This window comes from Rhamphochromis sp. 'chilingali' (genome assembly GCF_963969265.1).
Source record: "Rhamphochromis sp. 'chilingali' genome assembly, chromosome: 4".
NCBI classification, from domain to species: Eukaryota; Metazoa; Chordata; class Actinopteri; order Cichliformes; family Cichlidae; genus Rhamphochromis; species Rhamphochromis sp. 'chilingali'.
In genome coordinates, this window is record NC_137948.1 from 24351851 (window position 1) to 24378316 (window position 26466).

Sequence of the window (26466 nt, forward strand, 5' to 3'; positions counted from 1 at the left end):
CAACTTGTCATCTATTAATGGCAGCAAATGCATAGTTGCATAGGTAATAACTATGTACAACGGCTGTTCTCAACTGTACTAGTTCGATGGAAGGGAGCAGATGAATGGCAGACATAAGTAAAGATGAACCTGAAGCGTAATTACAAGGCAGAGGTAAGGCTGTGGCAGACAAAAAGAAACCAAACGACAGTAAATAGGAACAAAGAAAATGACAACAAAGGTCTCTTGGGTATTCAGTTCCAGCCATGTAAGCTGAGTCATATCATAAACTGAAACAGAGTGCTCATTCCCTGGTGGACATCAGCTATAAGAAAGAAAACCAAAATAGATCAAAGCATTATAACTCCCAGCAGGCATCCACACTAAAGTCACCGCAAAGCTATGCCTCAGCTTAGTTTAGTGCTCTACGTCCGGACCAAAAATAGATCTTTCCATAAATCACATCTAACAAATAGTTAACAGGATGAAGCTAACACTTCAAATCTGCTAAAGCACTCAGGAGAAACAGGATCTACAACTTTGCATGAATGTTATGTGTGTTTTTTATGTTTGTACGAAAGATAGACGCACACACAGCTGGGATCTCTGGCTTTGTTCTGGGTTTGCAAAGATTTTTTTGTTACCAGTGTGGGTGTATCCTACTGTGACAAGCTGCTTGGCTCAACTTGGTCGGTTGTAAACCCTGGAGTGTCCCGCAGGAATAGAGCCGCACTGTAAGCGGCTTTGAGCCAGTGTTCAACTCTTGACTTTGTTACTGATTTACAGACTGTTGTGAGAACCAGAAAAACAAAGTAGTAGTCACAAGGGGTCAGGGGGTTCCCGTCATTCGTCTGCCTCACAGAGACATCTTTTAAAAATCAAGTTTTAAAATATGATTTTTATTTAAAAGAGTTAAAAATACGGGTGCAATAGTAATTCAAGTACAAATCCAGAGAGAAATACTTCTGGGGGTTTTTTGGTTTTTTTTAAAGGAAGTGTTACATTGTTACTCATTCAAACAGAGATTGTTAAGTAGGCAGTAACTTTAGGCAGTACTCTCCGTACTTTTCAGAGATTATTATCATCTCTCATCTTTTGAGACTTGTTTTGTTTTTTGCAGCAAACTGCACAGTAAAAAACAGATTCAAACAAGAATTTGTAAGATTAGCAGATGAGCTGCTATGGATGAGAAAATTGAAATGCTGCATAAATGAAAATGCCTTCCAGATGCAGAGACCTACTGCCATTCATCATAAACAGCCAAGCTTATAGCTCTTACTGTCCTCATTTGTCAAAATAACAATACCTTGGTTTTAATACCTATGACATAATCCTAAATGGGTTCAGTGTCATTTCTGATCAGTTATTTTTATAGAAAGCATTCTGCCTTAGTCATAGACCAGTAGGAAAAAAAACAAAAAACAAATGCCACAGTAGGAACTTAATACAAGAAGAGTCAGCACATCTTTCATGGCTAATTTTTTTTTTCAGTACTTCTGTTTATTTATGATGATAAACTCTGTCAACCACAGTATTAAAACTGCCAGTTGGACAAAAAATTCTCAATAAATTCACTTGGCCAAACAGTTTCTTCTAAATATTCTTCCGTGACATGTTAGCATGCTAGAACAGTCCACCGTTTTGCTAGCAGTGAGCCATCTTGTCAGTCAGTATTTTTATTTCATAGTGTCACTTAAAATGTCATCTTTTCAACACCCTTTTCTCTTTTTTGTGTGTACAAAGTCTGCAGAGGTTTTCAAGGTACCTCAGAATTACACTGATAACCTCTGTGCTGAGCCTGGAGCACTTACCTGTCTATGGTCATGCCAATGCACCTCTGGCTGGTGTTACTGTAGTTTGTTCTATAACTCACAAGAACTGCTGTAATTGTGTTGCCAAAGATTTTTGCCTGTTCTCTTACTCTGCTTGTAAATTTCCCTGTTAACATCAATGTGATGTTAACAGATCAATTCATAACCACATTCATCCAAGTGAGTTAACCGGAGATCACAAATTTAAGTGTCAAAGGTTTTGTAAGATTTATCTCACTGACCACAGATTCATTTCAATATATCACACAGAAGTTTCTAGTTTGGAGTTGCGTATTTCAGTATAGCCATTATAAAGGTCATGATATTGATTGCTCGTAAAGGTCTGCACTTTAAATCACTTATTGTTTCCACTAGTGGTACATAAGTGGCAAAAGCTTGTGATTTCAGTTGTTTCGTTTCGTTTCCTTTTTTTTTTTTTTTTTAAACTGTCGACTGGGTGTTGAAACCTTGCAAAATGGCAAACATAAATTTCAATGAAGTTCTAAAAAGTCTTCAAAAAATTATACATAAAATAATCAAAGTTGTCAAAAAGACCTTTGAGGTTCATCTCCCTAGCTGTGCTGGGAGCTTTTTTCGTTTTTAGTGTGTTGCTTCCCCTTTCCACCTGCTAACCAGCCACTGGCAGCTCTGTTGTGACAACAGTGGAATCTTTTAGGAACCTTGTAATAGCTTTGCTTGTTAGTAGGAGGTTTAACGCTCTAAATGTGGCGGTCTGGAGGGCTGCTAATGTCTTGGAAGAGTGATTGATAGAAGATCATTATGATAACCAGCTTCTCCAGACTAAGCTTGGCCTGGCAGTTTCCTATCATCTTGGTCCAAATGAGTGGGTCATATGTAATTTTTTTTCTTCATTCTTGATCTATTTAGTTTTTAACTATTTATGAATTGAGGAACTTTTTAAAAAAGTTTTTCACCCAAAACTTTCTTAAGCTGTTACCACAGGAACTTGATTTTAAAGCCTTAAAAGAATATACACCAGACAGGGTGTCATTATGTATGATTGGATATATTAAATATTTGACTAAAATGACACAAATTTAAGATATTTGCCTAAATTACTGAGCCTAGCATGTGTTTATGTGAACGACAGAGGTTTTCCTTCTAAATTTAATGAGCTTCAAAGTTTATAAAGCTGTGGACATAAGTTCTTTGAATGACAACAGCTGTTCTGTAGCTCTAACAGGTTCCAGATGTTATAATTGTGCCCAGTGATGGAGTATAATTATAGTACCTCTCCTATTTAGTATTTTTTTCCTTTCCTGCTTCCCCAGACATCAGTCAATACCTATAGTTAGGGCTGGGCGATATGACCCAAAATTCATATCTCGATATTTTTTAGCTGGATGGCGATATAAGATATATATCTCGATATTTTTTTTAAGCCATAAAGTAAGAACAAAAAGAGTTCTTAGTCAAAGCTGTGTCCCAGATGTCACACAGGCACTTTTATTAACATACAGCACAGATGTACATGAAAAATTACTCAAAATTAAATTATGAGCATTCATTAAATAATAATGCTCCATAAATAAAAGAAAACAAGGTTGTTTTTGTGCTAAACAAAGAGCTCACAATTGTGCAGTCAAAATGTAAACTAAAAGACGCTGAGCGTAATAACAAAGACAGACAGATTTTACAGCTGCTCTGTTCCCGAGTTTTACTGTGTGACTGATAGCCTGGAGTTTGAAATCCGCTTCATAACCACGTCTCTTACAGGTGCCATTTATGGTCCTTATACACACACAATACGGTAATATTACGTTGATGCACAGTACGTATCACTCCGCGAAGCTCCTCGGTAGCCGTAATGCGCCGACAATCTATCAAGCGGTGCAGCTCCGTAGCTTACCAAAGTCGTACTCAAACATTTTTGACAGATTGCTGAGCGCCGCGTACCACATAAAATCGGTTCGCGGCCACCAAGCACAACCAGAATTCATACATAAGGCGCGCTATCAACTTTTGAGAGAATGAAAGGATTTTAGGGTTAGCGCTGTTAGCTCGTTAGCGCGGTTAGCTCGTTAGCATGTTTAGCTCGTTAGCACGTTGACGCCGTCCAGCCCCACGCATGGGGCGATGCGCAGTAACTCGTTAACGGAGATTTGCCGTGTCCGTCTTGTCGCTGCCTGCACGTGAAGCGATGGGGTAGGAGGGGGAGTTGTCTTCAGTGAAGGCGAGGCGGAGTAACGTTGCGTAGAGACAAAAGTGGACGAAAGAGAGGCAAACTTGCGGCTCCACAACTATAATTATAACGTAACATAGACTATATCGATATAAAGGATATTGTCACATCTTATATCTCGTATAAAAATATATCGATATGTTTTAAAAACTCGATATATCGCCCAGCTCTACCTATAGTGAACCTCATAGTTGGTTTACAATAACAAGACTGCTTGTGTGAATCTAAAGCTGCATACAATTATGTTAGTATGGTATTATTATAACATTTTAAGATAGCCATAGCAACTGGCATCTGTTGTGACATTTACTTATTTTAAGTGTATTATGTGTTTATATGTTGTAAGTGAATAGTTTACATTTCTAAGTCTTAAAAATCAAAAACAATTTTAACTTCATTAGATTGGTGCTGTCCTGTTGAAGATATTGTCTCAAACCCGGCATTGGCAACTAGCATTCTTCACCCTGATTGTAGATATTCACAAAAAGACAACTGGGTAACAAGACAACTCAGTGTCAGTTATCGATCACTTCAGTTATTCTCCTTTATCCAGTTTTACTTTAATACTGAATTAGGGCCCCTCTTGGTGCTCAAAAAAATTCCTTTGGCATCTGCAAAAGAGTTTCTAATAATTATGATGGATTAGACTGCAGTTCATTGTACCTGTGCACTGCAATGGTTTTGCAGATGCTGTAGATGTGACATGCATTAATAATTACCCATATGGAAAAGATATATATAAATCTTATAAAGTTTGTATCTGTCTTGTGTGAAACTTGTATGAAAAGCATACAAGAGTGAAAACAGATATAAGATCCCTTGAAAAATTATATAATGAAACTTGTATGTTTTGGATACTTACTAAAACAATGTATGAAAGTAATGAGAAAGTGGCCACTTTCATGAGTAATCACATATAAGTTTTTACGATTTCTTTTCCATATGGGTAAGAGCAGCAGACAAAAATCAATGTTCAGCTCGAATCACTTTTGCTTGCTGCTAAACCCTCTACTTCATATTCTTGATATATTAATATTAACATAGTTTTATACATAGGTATAATTCTCTAGAATTTAAATTAAACTTAGAAAAGTACAAAACTCTGACTTCCTGTCTCTTGGAACTGAACTGTGATTGTATTTAACATAAACATTTTACAAACATGGTGTCTAAAGGGATACATAGACTGGATGGCATCATCCTGGTTTTCACCAACACTGACAGGAATCTTGGCCAGGATTTATCCTTTACTGCTTACACTAAACAAATATCTCTCATCTTCATAACTAGAAACTGAAATGGGAGACATACTGAAAGTGATACTGAAAAATTAGTTAATGCAATTGTTACTTGTAGACTGGACTATTGTAATTTAACAGGCTGTTAAAGAACCATGAAAAGCCTGCAGTTGATCCAAGACATGGCAACAAAAGTACAAACAATGACTAGAAAGAGAGCTTATAGGCTGATAGGTGTGCATTAATAGGCAAGCCTGCACTTAAAATGTCACAGAACAACTGATCAAGTACTACAGTCTAACAGAGGGAGGTGAAGTCTATGAAAGGTCCTGCTGTCATCTGATAAACATTCAGTACCCAGCTTAAATACATTACACTATGTGCTATATTCAAAAATAGGCTTCTAATTTAAGAGTACTTAGTAACACTAAGAGTTTGTTAGCAGTGTAAATGTGAGTCATAAAAACATTTAAATAAATATGGTTGGTGTTAAAGGACTGAAATGAAAAGACTTTACACAAAGGTTTACACAAAAACATAATAATGAGGCTACACTTAAAAATCAATCTGGTGCTCTTGGGTAAATCAATTTTCCCTCATTTGTTTAGGATGCAGAAATGAAAGGTATCTAACTATATATAGGGCAAATGCATATTACACTATCTCTACACCAGCAGTCCCCAACTCCTGGGCCATGGACCGGTACCGGTCTGTGAGTCGTTTGGTACCAGGCCGCGAAAGTTGAGGCTCGGATGTGAAATTTATGGTTTTCAGGGTTTTCATCGTTAACTCTTTTCCCATGTTGTAGTTGTGTTATTTTGCAAGAAATATTTATGCGTTACCATAGAGACCAGAGAGCATTAAGGGGCAGAGAGGAGGACGTTACTCTCAAAGTTGTTAGCACATTTCAAGAGGATGCTGCTAATAAATGTACACAATGACACAATGAATTTGTGTTTATTATTATATTTACAAAATACCAAAGTTTTTGTCTTGGTCGTATCATTTTATTTTGTTGTATTTATCCACAACACCTTAAAGGCCGGTCCGTGAAAATATTGTCTGACATTAAACCGGACCGTGGCATAAAAAAGATTGGGGAACGCTGCTCTACACCACCCAGCCATTTTTGTCCTTTTAGTATTAGCATGGACGCATTTGCTTTCACAATGCATTACAACTGTTGACACATCCCTGACCTAACCTTGACCTGTATTTCTAATGGATAGGTGCACAATCAAATTTTGCTGAGGACTAATCATTTTGACACAATAGTTTTATGACTGTTTGCAAAAGACAAAAAATCTTATTTAAAAATATGTTTATATTTAAATAAATTCAATAGCAAATTCCTTCCTGTCTTTCAGGACGGACAGAGGGCAGCCTTGTGTATGGACTCTGAGCAGGCCAGATGGAAACAGAAGAGAAGAGACATGAGAAGGAAGAAAGTTTGATATTAGAGCAATTTGGCACATCTCACAACATCCCTCATAAACTCCAGAATGGAGGCCAGTTTTCAGAGGGAAATTCTCTGCAGATCACTGGGGATAAAAACTGGAACCATTATAAACCCAGCACTGATGCCAACACTTTAAAAAGGCACAGGGAGAACTGCAACAACCCTGCTTCAGAACAAGGGTTGCTGGATCAAGGATCCTACATCATGAATGGAGAACTGATGAATGGAGAGTTAAAGCATGCACTTACTGAACAGTCCTTATTGGTCCATCAGTCCAAGAAAACAAAAATTGATTCTGAGATTAAAGGAAAGGATGACATAAATTCAGATTTATTGGAAAAGTTTCCTGAACTGACAACAACAAATGAATTTGGATGCAATTCCCAAACGTCAGATATTAAGTTCGATAGCAGGAACTGCAATTTTCGTAACAGAGATATTTTCTGTGTGCCACGAAATAAACAAGTTCCGAATGGTGCTGTATCATCTCCCTCAACCATAGAAAGCACCCCAGGTGATTTGTTAGAGAAAACTTTGTCTCAGTATTATCCTGAGCAAGTCTCAATTGCACCACAAACATCTGGGTCACAATTAGATGCTGTCAATAATTCACTGCCTGATAAACTGTCCAGTGAAGGTGCTCAACTTCCCCCTATGACCTCAGGATTGCCCAATTCAGCACAGATGCCTGGCTCACAGCAACAGCAGGCTCAGGCATCTGGAAATACTGAAGGAGGCAACAATTATAACTCTGTCAACTATGTACTAAATGGATACTCCAATAATTTTGGAGCAGACGACCAGCAGACACAACAACATCAGCAGTCAACATCATCTTATTCTGGTGAGGAACTGGCTCTGGGACAGCTGTCAGGCATGATCCTGTCAACAAATAATGCCAAAATCCCACAACAGCATCCAAATGGTGCGCAGTGTTATCAGGATGACACACGTCATCAAGGTGTATATGTAAAAGCCCACCAGGAGTTTAACGGCAGTTCCTTTCCAAACTGCAATAGTTCCCTACAGCCAGCAGAGGCAGAATACGAGTCCTTTCCCAGTTCTGGGACACAGAAACTGGGGCATGGTGAGGAAAACACGTCTAGTCAGCATCTGCAGCATGGCACTGATAGGGATCGCCACTATGGGATTCAAACCCAGAACTTTCAAGAAAATGCTGTAAACCCACTTAGAGCTGAGAGTCAGGGACCCATGGGATCCAGACTCCAACAGTTACACCACACTGGTATAGAAAACGGGATGGAAAACACGTCTCAGCAGAGAGCCAATTTATCTTGTTCTACCCCTAACCAGAGAGGCTGGAGAGAACTGAATTCTTCACATTCCCAACAGCCACCAACAAGTGGCCCATCATCTCAGGCACAAGAGCAGGATCTGTGGAGGAACTTCTCTACTAAGTCTATGTCAGAACAGCAGACAGCTAACCCCCCGGATCATGACCAGATGTTTGAGCCAAACCCAATGCAAAGATTTCAGACACAGAGAGTTTTCTCTGATGGCAGCCAGGGGTCTAACTTCCAGAAGAAACAGCAGGATTATCTGCCAATGCAAACGCATTGTGCTTCAGCTCAGCACAACACTGCCTCTGAGTGGCAGCAATCAAATTCTGAAGGAGCTCAAATGCAGCCGTCTTTAGCCCAGAAAATGCCAGAGCAGCAAAACTTCACTCAAAATCAACAAGTTGACAGTCGCTGCCAATCCCAGATGCAGTCAGAGCGCTTATGTGAGGACAATGACCTCCAGGAAATATTGTCACCTGGGTTTTTGGCAACACAGCAACAACAGCACTGTCAGCTCCAACGGCCAATGTCCCAGCCACCACAATTCGAAGCGCAGCAACTAAAGTCTCCCAGTTACAGACCTCACAGTCAGCCTCAGCCAGGTCAGCAGCTGCTTCAATCCAATCAGCCTTTTGGAAATGGTCCTGCTCAATCCAGCAACCAACACGTCCAGCAAAATGACCATGCAACATTTAGTAATATTAACACAGTAGAGATGTCACAACATCAAAGGCAGTATCCACCAAACTCAGGCAGCACTAACCTCAAGCAATTTCAACCACAGCAGCCTAAAAGCCACTGCCACCAACCCAACCACGTGGACTTTCCCCCAAACTCCACACAGTCACAACCTCATTTACCACAAGGTGCTTTAAGCCAACAGGTCACAAAACAAATGTATCCCAAAGCTGAACAGCAGCTGAAGACATCTTGCACTCAGTTCCAAAGGGGACCTCAACTACCTCTGGGACCGGCAGGTCCCCACGTAGACTTTCAGAGGCATGCAGCCCTACGTATGCACCTGTTACAAAAGCAAGAACGCCAGGGCTCTCCTCAAACCCCTCAGAACTCTAGTGACCCTAAACATATCCAGAGAGCTGTGAAAATGGAAAATGGACCCAGACTTGAAATATCTGGGTTACAGAACCAGGAGCATCAGATACACATGCGAGAGGCAGGTAGAATACAAATTAAGCAGGAAAACCAACAATCTCTGTGTGAGCAAAGTAAGAAGCAGGCAAGTATCATAGCCTCTATGGAACAAAGCCTGAGACAATACCAGCTTTCACCTGTGTTTGAGAAAAAATCCATTGTCATCAATGCATTGAATAAAGTCAAAGTAGAATCTTCTGGGCCTGTCACAATCCTGTCAACCAAAACTGATGTGAATGGAGTAGAATCATCAGCACTTGCCTCATCCACTGAAGTTCTTAAAAAAACACCTGATTCCACCCCTAAGAAGGAACAACTTCTACAAAGTTTTATGGATTCTCCTGTGAAGCTGTTGAATACCCCTATAAAAAATCTTTTAGACACCCCACTGAAAACACAGTATGATATTGCATCCTGTCACTGTGTTGGTAAGTCTCTTAAGTTCAGCCTAAAACAGGATGGGCCAGTTGTATTGTATATATTAATATGTTTTGCTTTATGACTAGAACAAATAAGTGAGAAGGATGAAGGCCCATACTACACTCACTTGGGGGCAGCACCAAGCATTGCTGGCATACGGGAAATGATGGAAAAAAGGTTAACAAAAATCTGAAGTGGAATAATATGACTGTTACATAGCTACAATGTACAGTTTTACCTGTGTTAATTTAATTGCTTTTATTCTGCTTTAAAGGTCTGGCCTAACAGGGCGCGCCATCAGAATTGAGAAAGTAATATACACCGGGAAGGAAGGAAAAAGTACACAAGGATGCCCCATAGCCAAATGGGTACAAATATTTTTTCTATACTCCCCCTGAGACTTCCCTTAAATATCTTTGTGTGCACATATTCCCATACTTTTCATCATTTCAGGTGATTCGTCGATCCGGTGAAGAAGAAAAGCTATTGGTTTTGGTGCGGGAACGCCCTGGCCACAGATGTGCAACAACCTGCATCATTGTTGTAATTCTAGTTTGGGAAGGGATTCTGCCAAGTCTAGCTGACCGCCTCTACCTCGAGCTAAGTGAAACTCTAACAAAACATGGAACCCTCACCCAGAGACGCTGTGCTCTCAATGAGGAGTAAGTGACACCACTGTGTAAATCACATTTAGCCACTCAGACTTGATCTAATATTTGCTATCACATATTTATATAATATAAAAACTGTATCTTAAGGATCTCCTTGCCAGTGCCAAAATATTCCACCATTCTCTAAACCAAACAGTTTTCAGTTTGTTTGTTTTTTTGCGTCCATGGAAAATATAGTTAATGCCTTTGCTTTTATGTATTTCTGTTCATTACTTTTTGTTTTTTTGCTTCAAGTCCAGTTCCCCCTTTGATCATGAGATTATCATTCTGACTATCACAGTCCTAATTTTTGCTCTGCCCTTGCAGGAGGACATGTGCATGCCAGGGATTAGATCCTGAAGCCTGTGGAGCATCATTCTCCTTTGGCTGTTCCTGGAGCATGTACTACAATGGCTGCAAGTTTGCCCGGAGCAAAGTCCCAAGAAAATTCAAGTTACTTGGAGATGATGTGAAGGAGGTACTTTTTGAAGTTTAAAATATTATTCACATTGTGTTTACCTTGATTAAGCTGACATGCTATTCATCTTAATGCTTACAATTTTCCATTTAGGAAGAGAGAGTGGAGAGCAACTTTCAAAATCTGGCAACTTTACTGGCTCCCTTGTATAAAACTATGGCACCTGAAGCTTATGGAAACCAGGTGAATATCTGGACATATTTTTCTTTCTTTCTTAAACTAAAATAAAAAATTAAAATACAGTTTCTTATTACCTGGTAAAACCTAAACCAATTAACATTTACATACTGCACATATATTTATATGTGGCTAATGCAAATTGCAAACAGGGAAGTTTTTGGAGAATTTTATCCACCAGAGGGGATTTTAAATCAAAGAATCAAGATGTGAAGGCTTTTCACTTTAATTCTGGGAGTTTCTTAAAAATGACACTGAAACTTTTTCAAAATTACAGCCATTTTGGTACAGTGCTTTATTCTCTAAAGCTCAAAAGTACGAAAAAAAGCCCAACTACATATTTTTTTTAATAAAATCTATTGCTTTCAATGACAGCCTAAAGTCAACTCTTTTATCACACCTAGATTGTTTGATTTAAGATCAGTGTTTGTGGTGTACAGAGGCAAAGAAAACCTGTGTCCTTGTCCAAATTTTTATAGACCTTTCTTACAAGAAAGCTGTATATTACTGTTAAGCAGCCAAGATTCAATCTTGTTCTCTGGCATGTATGAAAATGCTAGATCAATGCTGCAAGTGCATAACTTAGGCCTGTTTATCACTGTAAACAGTCATTGTAAAGTGAGTGGGTTACTAAAACCCAAGAGGCAATACGAGTGAAGATCTTTATCCTATGATGGAACATTTCTATCTCGATGGTGTCATTTCTTCTATAATGAAAATGTCCTCATTTATAGGGTAAGAGAAATCCCTAAATGTAAAGTGATGTGCACCATAAATTATACTTTTATAGTCAGCTGATCTCACCCTAGTTGAACACCCATGGAAAAGCCGAGGGGAATCATGTGGTCTATATTAAAAAACATAAAATAAAGGAACTGTAAAAATTGTCTTCGTGTAAACAGTTTTGAAGAATTGTCATAAGTGATTTATGCTACCCTAGTAGAACACCTTATGTTGGCTTATCATTTTGTTGTTTTTTGTAGTGACCTTCACAAACTTTTAGGCAGCTTATTTAAATTAACTTCTTTTTGTTCCTGAACACAGGTGGAACATGAACATAGGGCTTTGGATTGCCGTCTTGGGCTCAAGGATGGCCGTCCTTTCTCTGGGGTTACTGCTTGTATGGATTTCTGCGCCCATGCTCATAGAGACCTCCACAACATGCAGGGTGGCAGCACTGTGGTAAGGATAAAAAAGGGAAACACATTTCTCTAAGTACTTTAGAAAAATGCCGGTTTTTGAATTTATGGCTTTGCATAAATTCAACCTGCAAAGCCATTTAATTCAGATAGTAATTCTTTTATTTTTTTTCAGGTGTGTACATTAACGAGGGAGGATAACAGAGGGATTGGAAAGATTCCAGAGGATGAGCAGCTTCATGTCTTACCTCTTTATAAAGCTTCCAACACTGATGAATTTGGAAGTGAGGAAGGTCAACAAGAAAAAATAAAGTCAGGGGCTATCCAAGTTCTCAGTGTTTTCCGCCGCCAGGTGCGCATGCTTGCAGAGCCTGCTAAATCTTGCCGACAAAAAAAGCTGGATGCTAAGAAAGCAGCTGCCAACAAGAATGCCATGCTGGAAAGCTCCAACGATAAAGGAGAGAAGGCCAAATCAAAAGCTGGCACTTTTGAGAATTCTACTCAGAGCAATCCAATGGCAGGTAGGGTAACAAATTATTTTCTCTTCATAGGTATCCATTGATTTCTCTGAACTGAGCGGTTTCTGTCATATTTCAGGCTTGCTTCCAGAACAAAATGAGGTGTGCATCAGAAGTTAGTGAGGGTGCTCTATGCCTATACAGCTTACCAGGGCTGTATAGGTTGGACAGGTTTTACCGTTGGAAAAACATGAAATGTATTCTAAAAAAAAAAAAATAAAACATTACATCTTTATTGATTTATGTAGATATATAACTTTTCATTAATGGTACAGTGTAGGTTGTCAAATGTGTCTTTGTGGGGGAAAGCGTTAAACATGTTTTTTCTTTGTAGCAACATATTGTTGGAACACTAAATTGAACACCAAAAGACCCACAAATAATGATTTTACAAAAGGTGACACAATGGATTTTGTTTTCCAGGACTTATTCCAGGTGCTGTAGGAGCAACCCGTCAATCATGTCAGCCACAACACCCCCTAGGGGTCCATCAGCAGCAGCAACACCACCAGAGCATTCTCCCTCCTTATCCTGGCTCAACAAATGCTGCTTTCTCCAGGTTTCCCAACCATAATGGGTCTTTTCCAAGCACTTCAAAGCCAGGAAGTATATATCCCCATCAGCCATCATCTTCCAGCCCTTATCCTTCCCCACTCCATGCATCAAACTCATACATGAATGCATCCAATCGTCCATACCTCGGTTATCAATGTAATGGAGGAATTCCCTTTGACAACTACAATCCATATTATCCCCCAAACCCAAAGCACTTAGAAATGTATCGACAACAACGGCCGACACTTTACTCAGAGCAGCAGTATGGTATACGGCGTTATGAGGTCAATTACCCACCAAGATATGGTGAGCCAGGCTTACAGGTCAATGGTTATAATGCCAGCAGCATTAGACCAGTTCCTCCCATGCGACCTTATGGACCTTATACTCCTAACAGCGCCTCAGATCCCCGGTTTCTGGACCCCCTCTCAAGAGCATCCTCAGCCCATGCAGGCGTAGATTACAAAACTGCTATGAGCAAAGGCAATCGGTTTGGAGAATGCCCAAATCCATATCTGCCCCAGAACCCTCAAATGCTGTCCCCAGGCCAAGATCCTTTCCATTTGCAAATCAAAGCAGAGATGGGTATGCCTGGTCCACAAATGCTTTCTGCTCAGTCTGGCAGTATGTGTTTAAACCCTGAAACACAGTCAGGGTTAAGGTTGCCAAATGGAAGCCTCATGGGTTCCAGTATCAAGCTGGAGCCTGGAACACCACAGACACCCACCACGCCGCAAAAGCCAGAGCTGTGGTCAGACAACGAGCACAATTTCTTAGACCCTGATATTGGTGGAGTGGCTGTGGCACCTAGCCATGGCTCTGTCCTTATTGAGTGTGCAAAACGGGAGCTCCATGCGACAACGCCCCTTAAAAATCCAGATCGCACCCACCCAACCCGTATTTCCTTAGTGTTCTACCAGCACAAAAATTTGAATGAAGCCAAGCATGGTTTGGCACTGTGGGAAGCAAAGATGGCAGAAAAGGCTAGAGAGAAAGAAGAAGAAGCAGAGAGGAATGGCGGTGAGGGGACTCCTAGCAAGACCAGCAAAAAGGGGCCTAAACGTGAGCATTTAGAGTCATCAGAGACCACAGGGGAGCCTCCTTACAAACGTTATATCAAGGCACTAATGGAGGGATCTTTGTCATGCACAACAAACACGTATGTCAGTACATCTCCGTACGCCTTCACCAAGGTTACAGGGCCTTACAGCCAGCTTGCGTAGAAAACACTCATTAAGAAGACCCTTGAAGGTGCTATGACAAACAAGACCACAGGCACCAATGCCCTCCCATCACCCTTTTGTTGTAAAAGGAACCTGTGATTAGATGAGCTACAAATCACCTTTCACCTCTTTAACAATCAAGCTTTACCCGTTTACCCTACAAAGGTTGTATTTATTCTTCTTTGGTAACTTTTGCAAGATACAAACTCTCTGGTGCTTTTACTCTGATACACACGGATCTATTTTAGCTGTAAAGAGTGAGTTTTGGTGGTTTTTAATTTTCTTTCAAAGTTTTTTGGAGATATAATCTTGGCATAAAACACTGACTTTTTGTAAATGACAACATTCACGGTGCTAAAAAATTATGCTTATTACCTTTTATTTTAATTCAAATGCCTTTACACTAACTGCACAGATAAATGTCAGCGGGACACCGGAAATATCATGCCAACATACAAAATGCTTTTCGAAAAGCCAGTGTTTTTTAAAACACATTTGGTAATGATAGTTGAAGCTGAAAAAAGTTTTGGTAGTACCTTTAAATTATAAGATCTGGTAAAAGCATATGTCTGCATTGAAAGCATGTCATTTCTAAGCAACACATTGTGACATTCATGAATTTGTAAGGACTTGGGGGTTGTATGAACAATCCATAAAGGTGTCCATGCAAAAGTTTTAACAGTTTTATCAATTGCTGGTGCTTCTTTCACTTTCCTATGTCATTTTTACTGTAAATTGAGCCATTCTTTTATGGTGCATTTTTGAAAGAAAAAAAAAACAGAGAGAAAGATCTCGGTTTTTCTGGTTCTTTTTCCAGGGTTCCTTTGTTTATCAATTTTTTTTTTAAACGTTCCTTACAACAGGTTAATTGAACACACCTGGTGATTGTGAATATTACATGTAGATTTTTCTGTGGTGCTTAGTAAATGTGCTTTTTAAACACTGAGAAACATGATACTGGGTAAGCTCAGTGTCAGTTTCAGAGGGCAGCTGGCTTGCTGTGTGGTCTTTACTTATTGTAATCTAACTGTAAGATAAACAGGTGAGATTTGTACAGTAAATTAATATTCCTTTTGGAATTCCTGTTAGAGATTTTTTGTTGCAAAGAATGCTAACAGCCTGTTTCACTGTATTTCTTTGGGTTTCAAATGAATCTATTCATAAGGTGCTACTCAACCTACTAGAAACATAAAATGTGAGACTCTTTGGGAGGTGAGAAGGCTTTTAAATAGTGTACAGTACAAACCTGTCATATACCTCAAACATTTGGCAATAGGATTATAACATCTTTTTCTTTCTTTATTCGTTTATTATTTTCAAAATGTTGATCACACTTAAAATTCAGGCCACCAAAAGGCATAAAAGTTCATTTCTTACTTTCTTATGAATCTGCAAGAAAGTATTACTTGAACTTGAATCTTTAATATTACTGCAAAAATCAGGGACATTTTCAACTAATTTTGTGTACATCTGCATTGCCTGTATTAATGTGGTTGGTTTTTTTTCATATTCAGGGACTTGCCATTGCATCCTGAATCCCAATATGGTTCTTGTTTGTTATATTTCACACAAAATTATTTTGTGTGGAAAAATATACTTTCCTGCAGTTTTGTACGTATATTTTAGCAAGGAGAATGGAGGTAATAGTAATCTGAACATATATGCACTGAGCTGACTAAAGGGAATGATATTGACTTAAAAAAAAACAAAAAAAACAACAAAAAGCAATTTTTTGCTTATGTTACGAAGCAAGACCAGAGCAGTGATTAAAATAGTTGCACATCTTTGTGCCTGTGTATACATTTATTTATAACCACTAAGCAACTGTACAATGACTTCTTCCCAATCTATTTGATTGAATTAATGTAATTAAATTAATGACAGTCATGCTAAAGCAACAACTCACCCCACTTTTCAATATTCATTTTCTTAAAGCACTTCATTTCTTTTTCAGGAAAAAAAAAATGTAATGTAGAATTTCAAAACGTTTTATTTAAAAAGATTGTTTATGTGTTAAAAAAATAAATTATGTCACAATGTACATACCAAGAATTTGTATTTCAGGAGTATAACTCATTCTTCAATGTTCATGTTGGTTCTTTTTGTTTGTCAATTCTACCATAGTTCGTCCTTTGAGACCCTTTCCCAAGTTAAAATGATTTTGGTTAGATAATCCAGAAAGTTTTTTGTAAATATTACACTCACTGTCGCTGCAATGGTTACAGTTATAGTATCCCCATAGTTCAGTCAGTAGTTCTAGTTTTTTTTTTTTAATCTGTTCTGTAAAAATAATCATATAGAAATGTTAAATTTCATTGTACAGTACCCAGCTACAGTAGCAGGTCGTTGTTGAGAGAGCCAAGGTGTAGTAAGAAATAGCGGGTTAAAAAGCATAGCCATACTTGAAGATGCTTCAGAGTGATTCTGAGTGAGTCAACATTACTTGAATGATTTTCTGGGCTTAGCTAGTATGCTCATCTCAAAGGTTAAGCCAGCAGTTCATACACACTTGGTCTTTTTGCAGTTAGACACTAAAAGGTATAAAAAAAAGTGCAACTTTTTGCCTGTAATTTTACTTTTTTAAAGCTTCCCTAGTTCTCTTGAAGTTTGGTATGCTACAAAAGAAAAAAGAAAATCAAATTGAGGATGGGTATTAATACTGTAAGTATTGTAATGTACTGAATGCAGTTTATTTGAAAGCTGTTTATTATATCATTCCTGATGTTGCTGATATGTGGGTGTTTTTTTAAATAAAATTTATATTTATTTAAAGCACTTTTATTTGTTACTTCCAAGTTAATCACAATATCTAAATTCTGTGTTTTATCCACAAGTTGAAATTTGTGATGTGAACTTATAAAACACACATAATGTTTAAGATTTTCCTTTTAATTTACACAAACGTTTACTTGTTACATATAAAGTGTGTGGTTCTGTATCTGCAAGAACAATTACATTTGTACAGGAAATTAGAGGACTATATAAATATAAACTAGACATGGCCACAACAGTCCTGGAATACAAATACAGCATGATTCACAATCATAAAAAAGGAGTCCTTTTTCCCCCATGACAAATAATAATTGGCATACTAGCAAAAAATTCAAACACGTGTCACTTGTGGCACCATAAATCAGACCCGACTTCAAGTCTGGTACTTTAGCACAATTCTTCACTTGGTGTGTTTCTTTTATTCAACAAATAACAGAGTGTCGATGGCTCTCTTTTAAATGGCTCCATACAAAATAAGATTGCAGAAGAATCCCTCATTAGGTGTTCAGACGTTTTGACTGTATCCATGCTGTTTTGGGAGTGTCAGACAAAATGCCACTTTTCCACTGTGCAAGAAGAGGTTTAGAATGGCAAAGAATTATTTAAAATGTATCTCTTTTATTTTTTTAATTGGACAACTGTTGCAAAGCAATTTCCCTGTGTGGAAATCCAAGTATGATTCTTGGAATACGTTCTTCTCTCTCACTTTTATTTATTCATCGATTAATTTATGTAGCTAGAAATATATTAATAAGTCTTTTTTTTTTTTTAACTTACCCTCTGGAGACACAGGATGTGCGCTGCCAAATGCAGGAGCCTGGAGAATGAAAATATAAAAATAAACCTACCACACTTACTCATCGTGTAGCTTTATATCTTACTGCTGCAATGGCTACCAATAGTGTGAAACAAGAACTAGTAAAGTTCTTACCGACTGAACTACTTCTCTGGCCTCATCAGTGGTACATCTCCAAGGGCTATCACAACATAACGTGTTTTTGCTGAAGAAAAAAGCAAAGAGTAGTGCTCATTATACTTTCATAGCCAGTTACACCTTTACATCATATGCAAACACATAAAGCAGGAGTTTTGTCTTCAACTAACTTACCAGTCAATTCCTCCAGTATTTTTTTGCTTCTGTACTAGTGCCCTCCAGTGCTCGTGGGTGGACTTAATGATCTCAACTGCAAAGTCCTATCAACAGAGATAGAGACTATTTTGTTTTTTGCTGCCTCTTTCGCTAACTGCATGGACTGCAACTAGTAGCAGACTGTCATGTCATATGATTGTTACAAAGGTAGTAAGTACCTTGTCTTTGAACTCCCCATTGAATCCAAATTTGTTTTCAGGCTTTCCATCCGGCACCTTATATTTCCTAAACCACTCAACAGTGGCCTCTAAATGACCGGGTCGGTTCTTGCGGACATCCTCTATATCTGCAGAAAAAACACATTCAATAACATGAATTTGGGAACTAAATTGTGCAGCAAATATTTAGTGAGAAAATTTACAGTTAGCAGTTTCTAAGATTATAATTTATGACACAATGTAGCTATACAAAACTAATACAACAACAGGATTCAAGTTAAAATGAATGCAGGGTTAACAATATTTAGAACATGCTGTATGAGGTTAAGAAATGCATTAAACATGTTAAACATGTGTTTTGGAAAGACACGTTGAATATAAACACAGCAATGTTTACAGCAAAACCTCCACAGGGTACAGACTTAACTACAGAGTGCAAGTCTGCATTTCTCCCATGATGTCTGTGTTGGATAAACAATCAACTGAATCTGAAATGGGCAGGTACATTAGTATCTCGCTCCTGGTACGTGGGCAAATGCAAATCTGACAAGTGGTGCATACTGGCTGCATAGCTAACCTTAAACAGCTCTACATGTGCTTAATCTTCTTGTATAGAATAAGCAGATGAAAATGAAATGGTATTTTTGAATCAGGGTAGAGAGCAGATCACTTTATCATTTTGAATCTGCCTTAATCTTTCTGCTGCCATGAAACAGTAAAATAATTACTAATAATCACTAATGTACGTTAAATTAATTACATGTTACCAGTTCTTGACTTTCATTAGTTTAAAACACTCACTATTTAGATTTTTGGCATCAGGGTCTTCAGCATTGATAGCTATGACCTTCCAGTCCATTTCTCCTTCATCAATCATGGCCAAGATGCCAAGCACTTTTACTTGGATAACCTGACCAGTAGAGCACACCTGAAGAACCAAACAACACATAATAAATCATCAATTAATAAAAAGCAATACTACATAAATTGCACATGTATATACACTCACTGACCACATCATTAGGTGCACCTGTTCACCTAACTGATAGCACAAATATCTAAGACTCATGATTCATTAGATATGACTTGCTAGCAATCCTAGAAAGGGGTACCTAATAGAATGTTTCTAATAAAATCAATGTACAGATTTAAGCTGTATTACCTGGGTGCCTATGTCACAAACATCAATGGGGTCATTGTCACCACAGCAATTAGTTTCTTTGTCTTTCTGGCCCGGGTCTTCCCACGTCTTCAGTTCAAGCATGTAAGAAAACAATCATGCAGGTATTTGTAAAATATAATTATTGGAATATATTTAAATACAACAAAATGAACTGCAGTACTGTTATTTTGAAACAGATATGATGAAAATGAAGAAGGAGGAGGCTTATCTCATACTGTGCTTTTCCTCACCTGTGGAAGTGCCCCATAATTCCAAATGTAACCTTTATGGGGAAATATGTTGGCAACATAGCGGAGCTTTCCTTTCTTTTCATCCTGCTTGATCGGATTCAGCGGTTCCTTTATCGCAATCTGGGAATTGAAGCAATTATGAAGGTGTGTGTTTTTATGTGCATGTTTGTTGTTTTTCCACTGTTGAAGCGCAGCTGAAGAAATTAGGTAAATAACTTTCACTTCTTAAATGTCAGGAACTCCCCAAAATTCACTTTCATGCTTAGCTAGCTAGCTAAATGAAAACAGCTTCAGGGCACTGCTATTCTAACTTCAGAAGTGGGAGGCAACTCATTCCATTACATTTTAAATGCGGTATAAATTTCCTTGTGGTGAGTTACATTTAGTTTTGTAAGTCAGTTACAACTCAAAAAGCCACATCAAATGCTTATCTAAAGATAAATAAAGTGTCTTCCAGTTGTCGTTATGCTATCTGACTTAAAAACAAAACCACGACTACAATTTCTTAAAAACAGATGACTGTGCATAATAACCTTTTTTCCAGTGCAACAGCAGTTGTCATAGGGTATAGTAGAATGTAATGTGTGATACCTTACCTGTAGCATGTACGTACATGACTACTTTATCTATTCTTACCTCCATTTTAGCATTTGACCATCTCGGTACCTCCACCACCATGTTGTAGAGCACCTGAGAGAAACCAAGAAAGCCAAATACATTATCCTGATTGTTTTACAGTGGGCCAAAACTCAAGACTGGAACAAAGTCGCGGGCTAACGTTAATATTTATTGAAATATATTTAATCCTCCAGATATAAGAATGAATCTTTTCTTATGGACTCAAACACGTTTTGCTGAAAAAATGAATATGGAACAAGCAAAGCTTAATACTAAACAATATATATATGAGCTGTATAATACCAGTAGGCCAGCTAGTAATTTGGTTTGGCTTCGCGGGCCAAATGTAATTAGGCTGCGGGCCAGAGTTTGACACCTATGTTTTAGATCAGGGGTGCCCAATCCCAGTCCTCGAGAGCTACTATCCTGCAGCTTTTAGATGCATCCCTACTCCAACACAGCTGAATCAAATGGTTTGATTACCTCTTCAGCATGCCATCATGTTTGGCAAAGGCCTGATAACAAGCCATTCATTTGATTCGGGTGTGTGGGAACAAGGATGCATCTAAAAGCTGCAGTACGGTAGCTCTCGAGGACCGGGATTGGGCACCCCTGATTTAAATGGTAGAAGTGACCTGAAACACTTAATCGAACTTTACCTCACTCTCACTCTTCTTGGACTTTTTAGCAGGTACATCATTTTCCTTAAGAAAATAAAATAAATAAAAATGGTTAGAATATTAGATTCATGTGAAAACAGACCTTTGCTATCTAACCCTTACCTGTTCTGTCTCTGCTATTAGTGGAATATCATGGAATGGCGAAATGTATTTCCCATCTGAGGTTTCTAAAAAACAAAAAAACAAAACATAAATTAAAACTTTAGCAAAGTACTTCTGTGCATAAACATTTTACGCTTAACACACATTTTACAATTGAATTCCAGACGTCTGTGTAGGGAACAAAAACTTAAATCTTGTTATTTTTGAGGTGATTGGATATCTATATCTTGACACTTTCCACACAAACATCATAAGAGATGTCACAACAGTTTTTTTAAACAGACTAATCGGCATAAAATACAAAGAAAAAAATCATAATAATGACAATGATGTCATAGTTCATATTTCAAAGAACTGGGGTGCCACTTGTTCCTGGTGTTTAAAATATAAGTATTACTCATATATTTTTTTATTTTTTTATTTAGGACAGTGCGTGTTAATGAACATAAATGTAAAAAAAATAAAATTACATGAATGTAAACATACCAGATTATAGCCAAGGGCTAATTTCCATCTGTTGTCCTTAAGCATAAAAAATAGACATAATAATTCATAAAAATTCATCATTCATTCATAATAAAAACTCCATCACCAAACTTACACATACACACCATTCTGTTCCCAAATAAAACATTAAAACTATACAACTCATACATGATCACACACTTGATTTGTCCATAACCAGTTTTTAACCTTTGCCTTAAACAAATTGAGTGTAGAGCATTCTCTAATGGGTTGAGGAAGACTGTTCCACAGATGGCCTCCCTTGACAGAGAGGACATTCTGCCCAAATGCTGTCCGTCTGTGGGGTATAAACAAGTCTCCTTGGATTGAAGCTCGAGTGGTCCTGTCTGAGCTTTATGCCTAATGAACTGCTTTAGTGGTGGTGGAGCATATCACTCAGGCAGGGACTGTTTACTTGGGCTTTTGAAGTGGGGGTTGTATGAGGTTCTGATGAGTCAGTGTTACCTGCAGTTGACGGCAATAAGCACAACCTCAAGCAAAAAGGAGAACTGACTGGCACAGAAATTGCCACTGCTTTAGCTCCCATTAGGAAGCTCTTCACCACAAGGAAGTGAAACTTTAACGTCCCACCAGATTCCACTGACCAAAAACAGTTATGTTACCTCCCAAAAACATAAGGTCTTAATTAACTGCCGCCTCAGTCAGTTAGTGAAAATGACATTCACACCAACTAGACTAGCAACCCCTGTTTTGTCCTTGTGTCCACAAATCAACAGACTTTGGTGTATGTTGTCACATGCAACAGAACAGAGACAATATATATACACGGTCAAGCCTTTAAGCTATTACTGGTGCAGCAAAACAAAGCTTCAAGGGACGAGGTTACACTCAGACAGTGCACCGAGGACAGACACAAACCTTGCAAACACTGCTTTACAGAAGAACAGCTTTACAAAACACAGCATCAAACTATAACAGTATTAATGACGCTGTCGGCTAATATCTTTTGAAAACATATTTTAATTGATATACTGCCCAGTCATAGGTACACTATTACTCTACTTTCTCAATGCCAATGGAGGAAACTAGAAAGTGAGGTAAAATCAAAAGCTTTTCAGTTTCAGACAGTTTTGCAGGGTTCAATAAATGTGCAAATACCTTTGATGTTAATCTATTCATTGATCATTATTATTATTATTATTGTTATTATTATTATTATGCAGGTGGGAAAAATAAATTATTAACCTAAACTGCTCAATCTTCTGACAAAGTTTCATTATGAGTCTTATTATTTGACTAAACAATAATAAATTATCTACATAAATCACAGGCATCAGTACAGCCCTTCTATTGTGGCCAAAGCTTTAAGAAGTTCCTGTATTACTGACAGTAACAGGAAAAGAACAATTGGCTTTCTAATGCACAATACCAAAGCAATGTTCAATCCCAAACACACTCTCAGGTGTATGTTTTGCAGTGCATTTCCATGCATGCAGCCCACACGTTAGTGCACTGCAGTGTGCATGTTGTTGCTGCATGTCTGCAGCCTTCTGCTTGAAACAAGATGAATCAAATATTACAGCATTTTCTTTAAAATTGTGATTCAAATTCCCTTTTTTTTTAAAGCAATTATTATTGTGAAAAGCAAAAATGCATTTATTTCCAGTCCAGTTTCCTCATTACTACCATGTGCACACTATAACTTGAATATTCATGTTTATTGATACTTGCATTTTCATTTAAAAAGTGGCACTTTTACATTTTCTGGTAATTTACTGATGCAGCAGTAAAGCGCTAACAGTGAGGTCATACAACACATTTTAATACTCCAAGAAAACAGTGCCTTGTAGTGTGAACAAACTGGACTGTCCCAACTCCTTACACTCTCCTGGCTTGGGCTTGGTGCCATTCACAATCTGAACCAGAATAGTTTATTTTAGTTTTTCAGCTTCTCTCCTCCTTATCACAATAATGTTCACGAGGAAGCTAAATGTATTTGTTTAATTAAGTTAGGCTTTTGTCACTGAGGAAGCACTGGAGTTCCCTGCTCAGGTGTAGATTGCGATCACACAGCACCACATCAGAGTTCAACCCCAGTGCGGTTTTGGGGTCAAGCATGGACCTTTGCTGTACCTGAATAAAGCTTTATATCTGGTTTCATCCCTGTTGTTACATTTTGATAAAGAAAATTCATGATCTACAACACGGTTTGACTTGATATGATGTGTCTTGATGATAGAAATGCATCCATTTTCGGTTTTGCTTGAGGTTTTGCATGACTGGCATCCACGTGGCCAACAAACAGGAAGTACAACCCACGAGGAACACGCACCTCTTCCTCGTTTCTCCTTACGCGTACTTTCAAAACACGTGACAACGACGGCTAGCGTTAGCGGGATTTTGGCACTAAAAGCAAAGCCGCAAAAGAGCCGCTTGGGCAGGAAATATAACTCAAAGGTCAAGCGTTTACCTTGACCTGCATGTCGACTTATGGTTACCACAACACGGTCGGACACCAACCTTTGAGACTGTGCTAACCAGCTGCAGCATTCAATGCAAAAACAGGCATGGTTCCTTTCACAATGGCGGAAATTAACTTACTAAAATAAAGCCGGTAGTCGGGAGAGTTCTGGTGTCCTCTCTGCTCCGTTTGATAGTGCATCGTTTTTCTGAAATAACACTGGTGCGAAACAGCTGCTGCTTGTGCAATAACTTTGCGGCTAGAGGCGGAAAATGTGCCGAAAACTGTCACCAAACACCGGACCGATGAGCGTAACATCAGTGCGCTCATTATACACTTCTTACTTCCCCCGTCTTAGTTCCTGCTTCCCGTCCTCCAGCTTCTGTTTCAACAGCCTCGGCGTGAAACCGCGGGCTTCCGGTCAGCGCGTTTCAAAATAAAACACCCCAAAGCTGCGGACGTAGTTTTGTGTGACGCAGTTTCTACATGAAGGTGCGAATGTACTGTATATTTTATTTATTTTTCCCATATTCAGACCAGCACTCTTAGACATATTTAGTCAGTGCAGTGGCCCATATTTGACCTGCGTCTCCAAAGTGTAGAAGCGTTTTTTTCTTTAACACGATCTTCTTGTTTGTTTTGTTTTTTATTTGGTATAATAGTGTAGTGTCACGTATAAGTAGCCTGGTCTCATGCCTCAAGTCTGTTCAGTTGTTCGTCTGTTACCAATACATTATTTTTATTTTATTAATAATAAATCATATTTTAACCGGAAGTAATTATTTCTAACTTAATTTTACAGCCACAGAAAGGATTGTAATGGGTAGTAGCTTTATTTTTACTGCCCCCTAGCTGTCGTTCAGGTCTTTCTACTTTTTTCTTTGTGTCCCTTTTCTCCACCTTCCTGCCTGTCAGCTTGAAATTGTTATATTACACACGTACTGAGTATTAATAGAAATAATAATCATGGAAATAAGCAAATTAAACAGATCAAATTAAAAGGAAAATACCAACTAGATGTGCCTATAGAGGATTTATAGAGCTCATCTTGGATAAGCATTCTTAAGGAAGGGAAACTGGGAGAAAAGGCTGAGATATTTGAAATTACACAAAACTGGATGGAAAGTCAGTGGCAATGGGTCTTATGGAGGGATGAATCCAAATGTGAAATATTTGGTTCAAATCATCACCAATATGAGGATGTCAAGAGATGTACAACTCAACCAAGAACAGAAGAAAAGTCAGCTAACATCCAGAGAAGCGCTTTGAATTACCTTCAAGAATCCTGAAGAACAATTCCCAAAAACAACTTAAAGAAATGACAAGGAAGCTGCCTAAGAGACTTCAGGCTCTGTTGAAGAGTTAAGGTGGCCATACCAAATATTGACTTACAAGGTCACTGGAATTTTACAAACTCTGATTTTGCCTTACGCAAATTGAGATCTTGTGACTATAGAGCGCTGTTGGGTAAGTTACTTTAAATTAGTAACTTAGTTACATTACTAGTTACTTCTATCAAAAGTACTCAGTTACTTCAAGTTACTCGTTACTTACAAATAACTAGTTACTAGGGAAAGTAAATTTGGTTTTACTCAGAATTCTCTTGTTAATGTGTTGCTTCCATAACTTTGCCAGTCTTCTAGCTTGCTTACTTGCCACAAGTGCACTGTGCCACCTACCAATAGAAAGGAAAAGATAATGTGCATATTTCCACGAGAGAAATCCCACGCCTGGACCATCATTGACCGCTGCCATGGTTCTAGCCTACGTCACAGAGTCATGTGCGCTTTTTACATCCAACACAAAAACTGCAGTCGTGGTGCTTTCGATTGTACTCAGAACTCTGAAATTCTGCCTTCTGAATAGGAAGATGTAGGTAACACCAGACTGCAGATGAGCCGCATACAGGGCTGGTTTGGGACAAAAAATCAGCCCGGGCATTTTGACTAGAGACCAGCCCGCCATTATAGGAAAAATCATAAAGCCTTTGAATGAAAATAAACACTGTTGTGACAGTGATGTACACTGTTTTGATGGTATATATGCATCAATCTATCAATCGTTTGTTGTAAGATTCAGATAATTATTTTTTAAAAGCTAGACATTTTAAATGAGAATAAGAAAGAAAAGTATTTCTTTGTGCCCCCCTCTCCCTGTTAATGCCCTACATGCCCCCCTGGCAACACTTTGCTAGACCCGCCCCTGCACAGTTACCAGCTGCCAGCTACCTAAAAAAGGATCCTGGTGTTATTTGTCTCTCAGAAACAGTTCATAACTTCCCTTCAACTCATTCATGTCACCTAAAAGGTAAAACTGTTTCCCCATCACCTGTTCAGCTCTGATG

At 38.4% G+C, this 26466-nt stretch overlaps 2 protein-coding genes across 2 annotated transcripts in view; one reads left to right on the forward strand and one right to left on the reverse strand.

The window, feature by feature from the left end:
• Window positions 1-17050, forward strand: part of tet2 (tet methylcytosine dioxygenase 2) — a 30070-nt gene extending 13020 nt beyond the window's left edge. Inside the window, exons 2-10 of the mRNA XM_080880815.1 lie at window positions 6599-9571; window positions 9650-9740; window positions 9838-9931; window positions 10017-10225; window positions 10541-10691; window positions 10785-10874; window positions 11913-12050; window positions 12183-12528; window positions 12949-17050. Of these exons, the coding sequence (XP_080736941.1) occupies window positions 6643-9571; window positions 9650-9740; window positions 9838-9931; window positions 10017-10225; window positions 10541-10691; window positions 10785-10874; window positions 11913-12050; window positions 12183-12528; window positions 12949-14303 (5403 nt within the window). The 5' untranslated portion in view covers window positions 6599-6642 and the 3' untranslated portion in view covers window positions 14304-17050. The remainder of the gene's footprint in view (window positions 1-6598; window positions 9572-9649; window positions 9741-9837; window positions 9932-10016; window positions 10226-10540; window positions 10692-10784; window positions 10875-11912; window positions 12051-12182; window positions 12529-12948) is intronic.
• Window positions 17051-17176: 126 nt separating this feature from the next.
• On the reverse strand, window positions 17177-24511 carry ppa2 (inorganic pyrophosphatase 2). The gene is made up of 12 exons (XM_080880816.1): window positions 24263-24511; window positions 21197-21261; window positions 21074-21118; window positions 20433-20486; window positions 19797-19916; window positions 19546-19632; window positions 19185-19311; window positions 18384-18511; window positions 18184-18269; window positions 18007-18076; window positions 17853-17892; window positions 17177-17641 (listed from the first exon to the last, which is right to left on the reverse strand). The coding sequence occupies exons 1-12, from the start codon at window positions 24450-24452 to the stop codon at window positions 17619-17621; spliced, it is 1035 nt and encodes a 344-aa protein (XP_080736942.1). The 5' UTR covers window positions 24453-24511; the 3' UTR covers window positions 17177-17618.
• Window positions 24512-26466: the final 1955 nt, after the last annotated feature.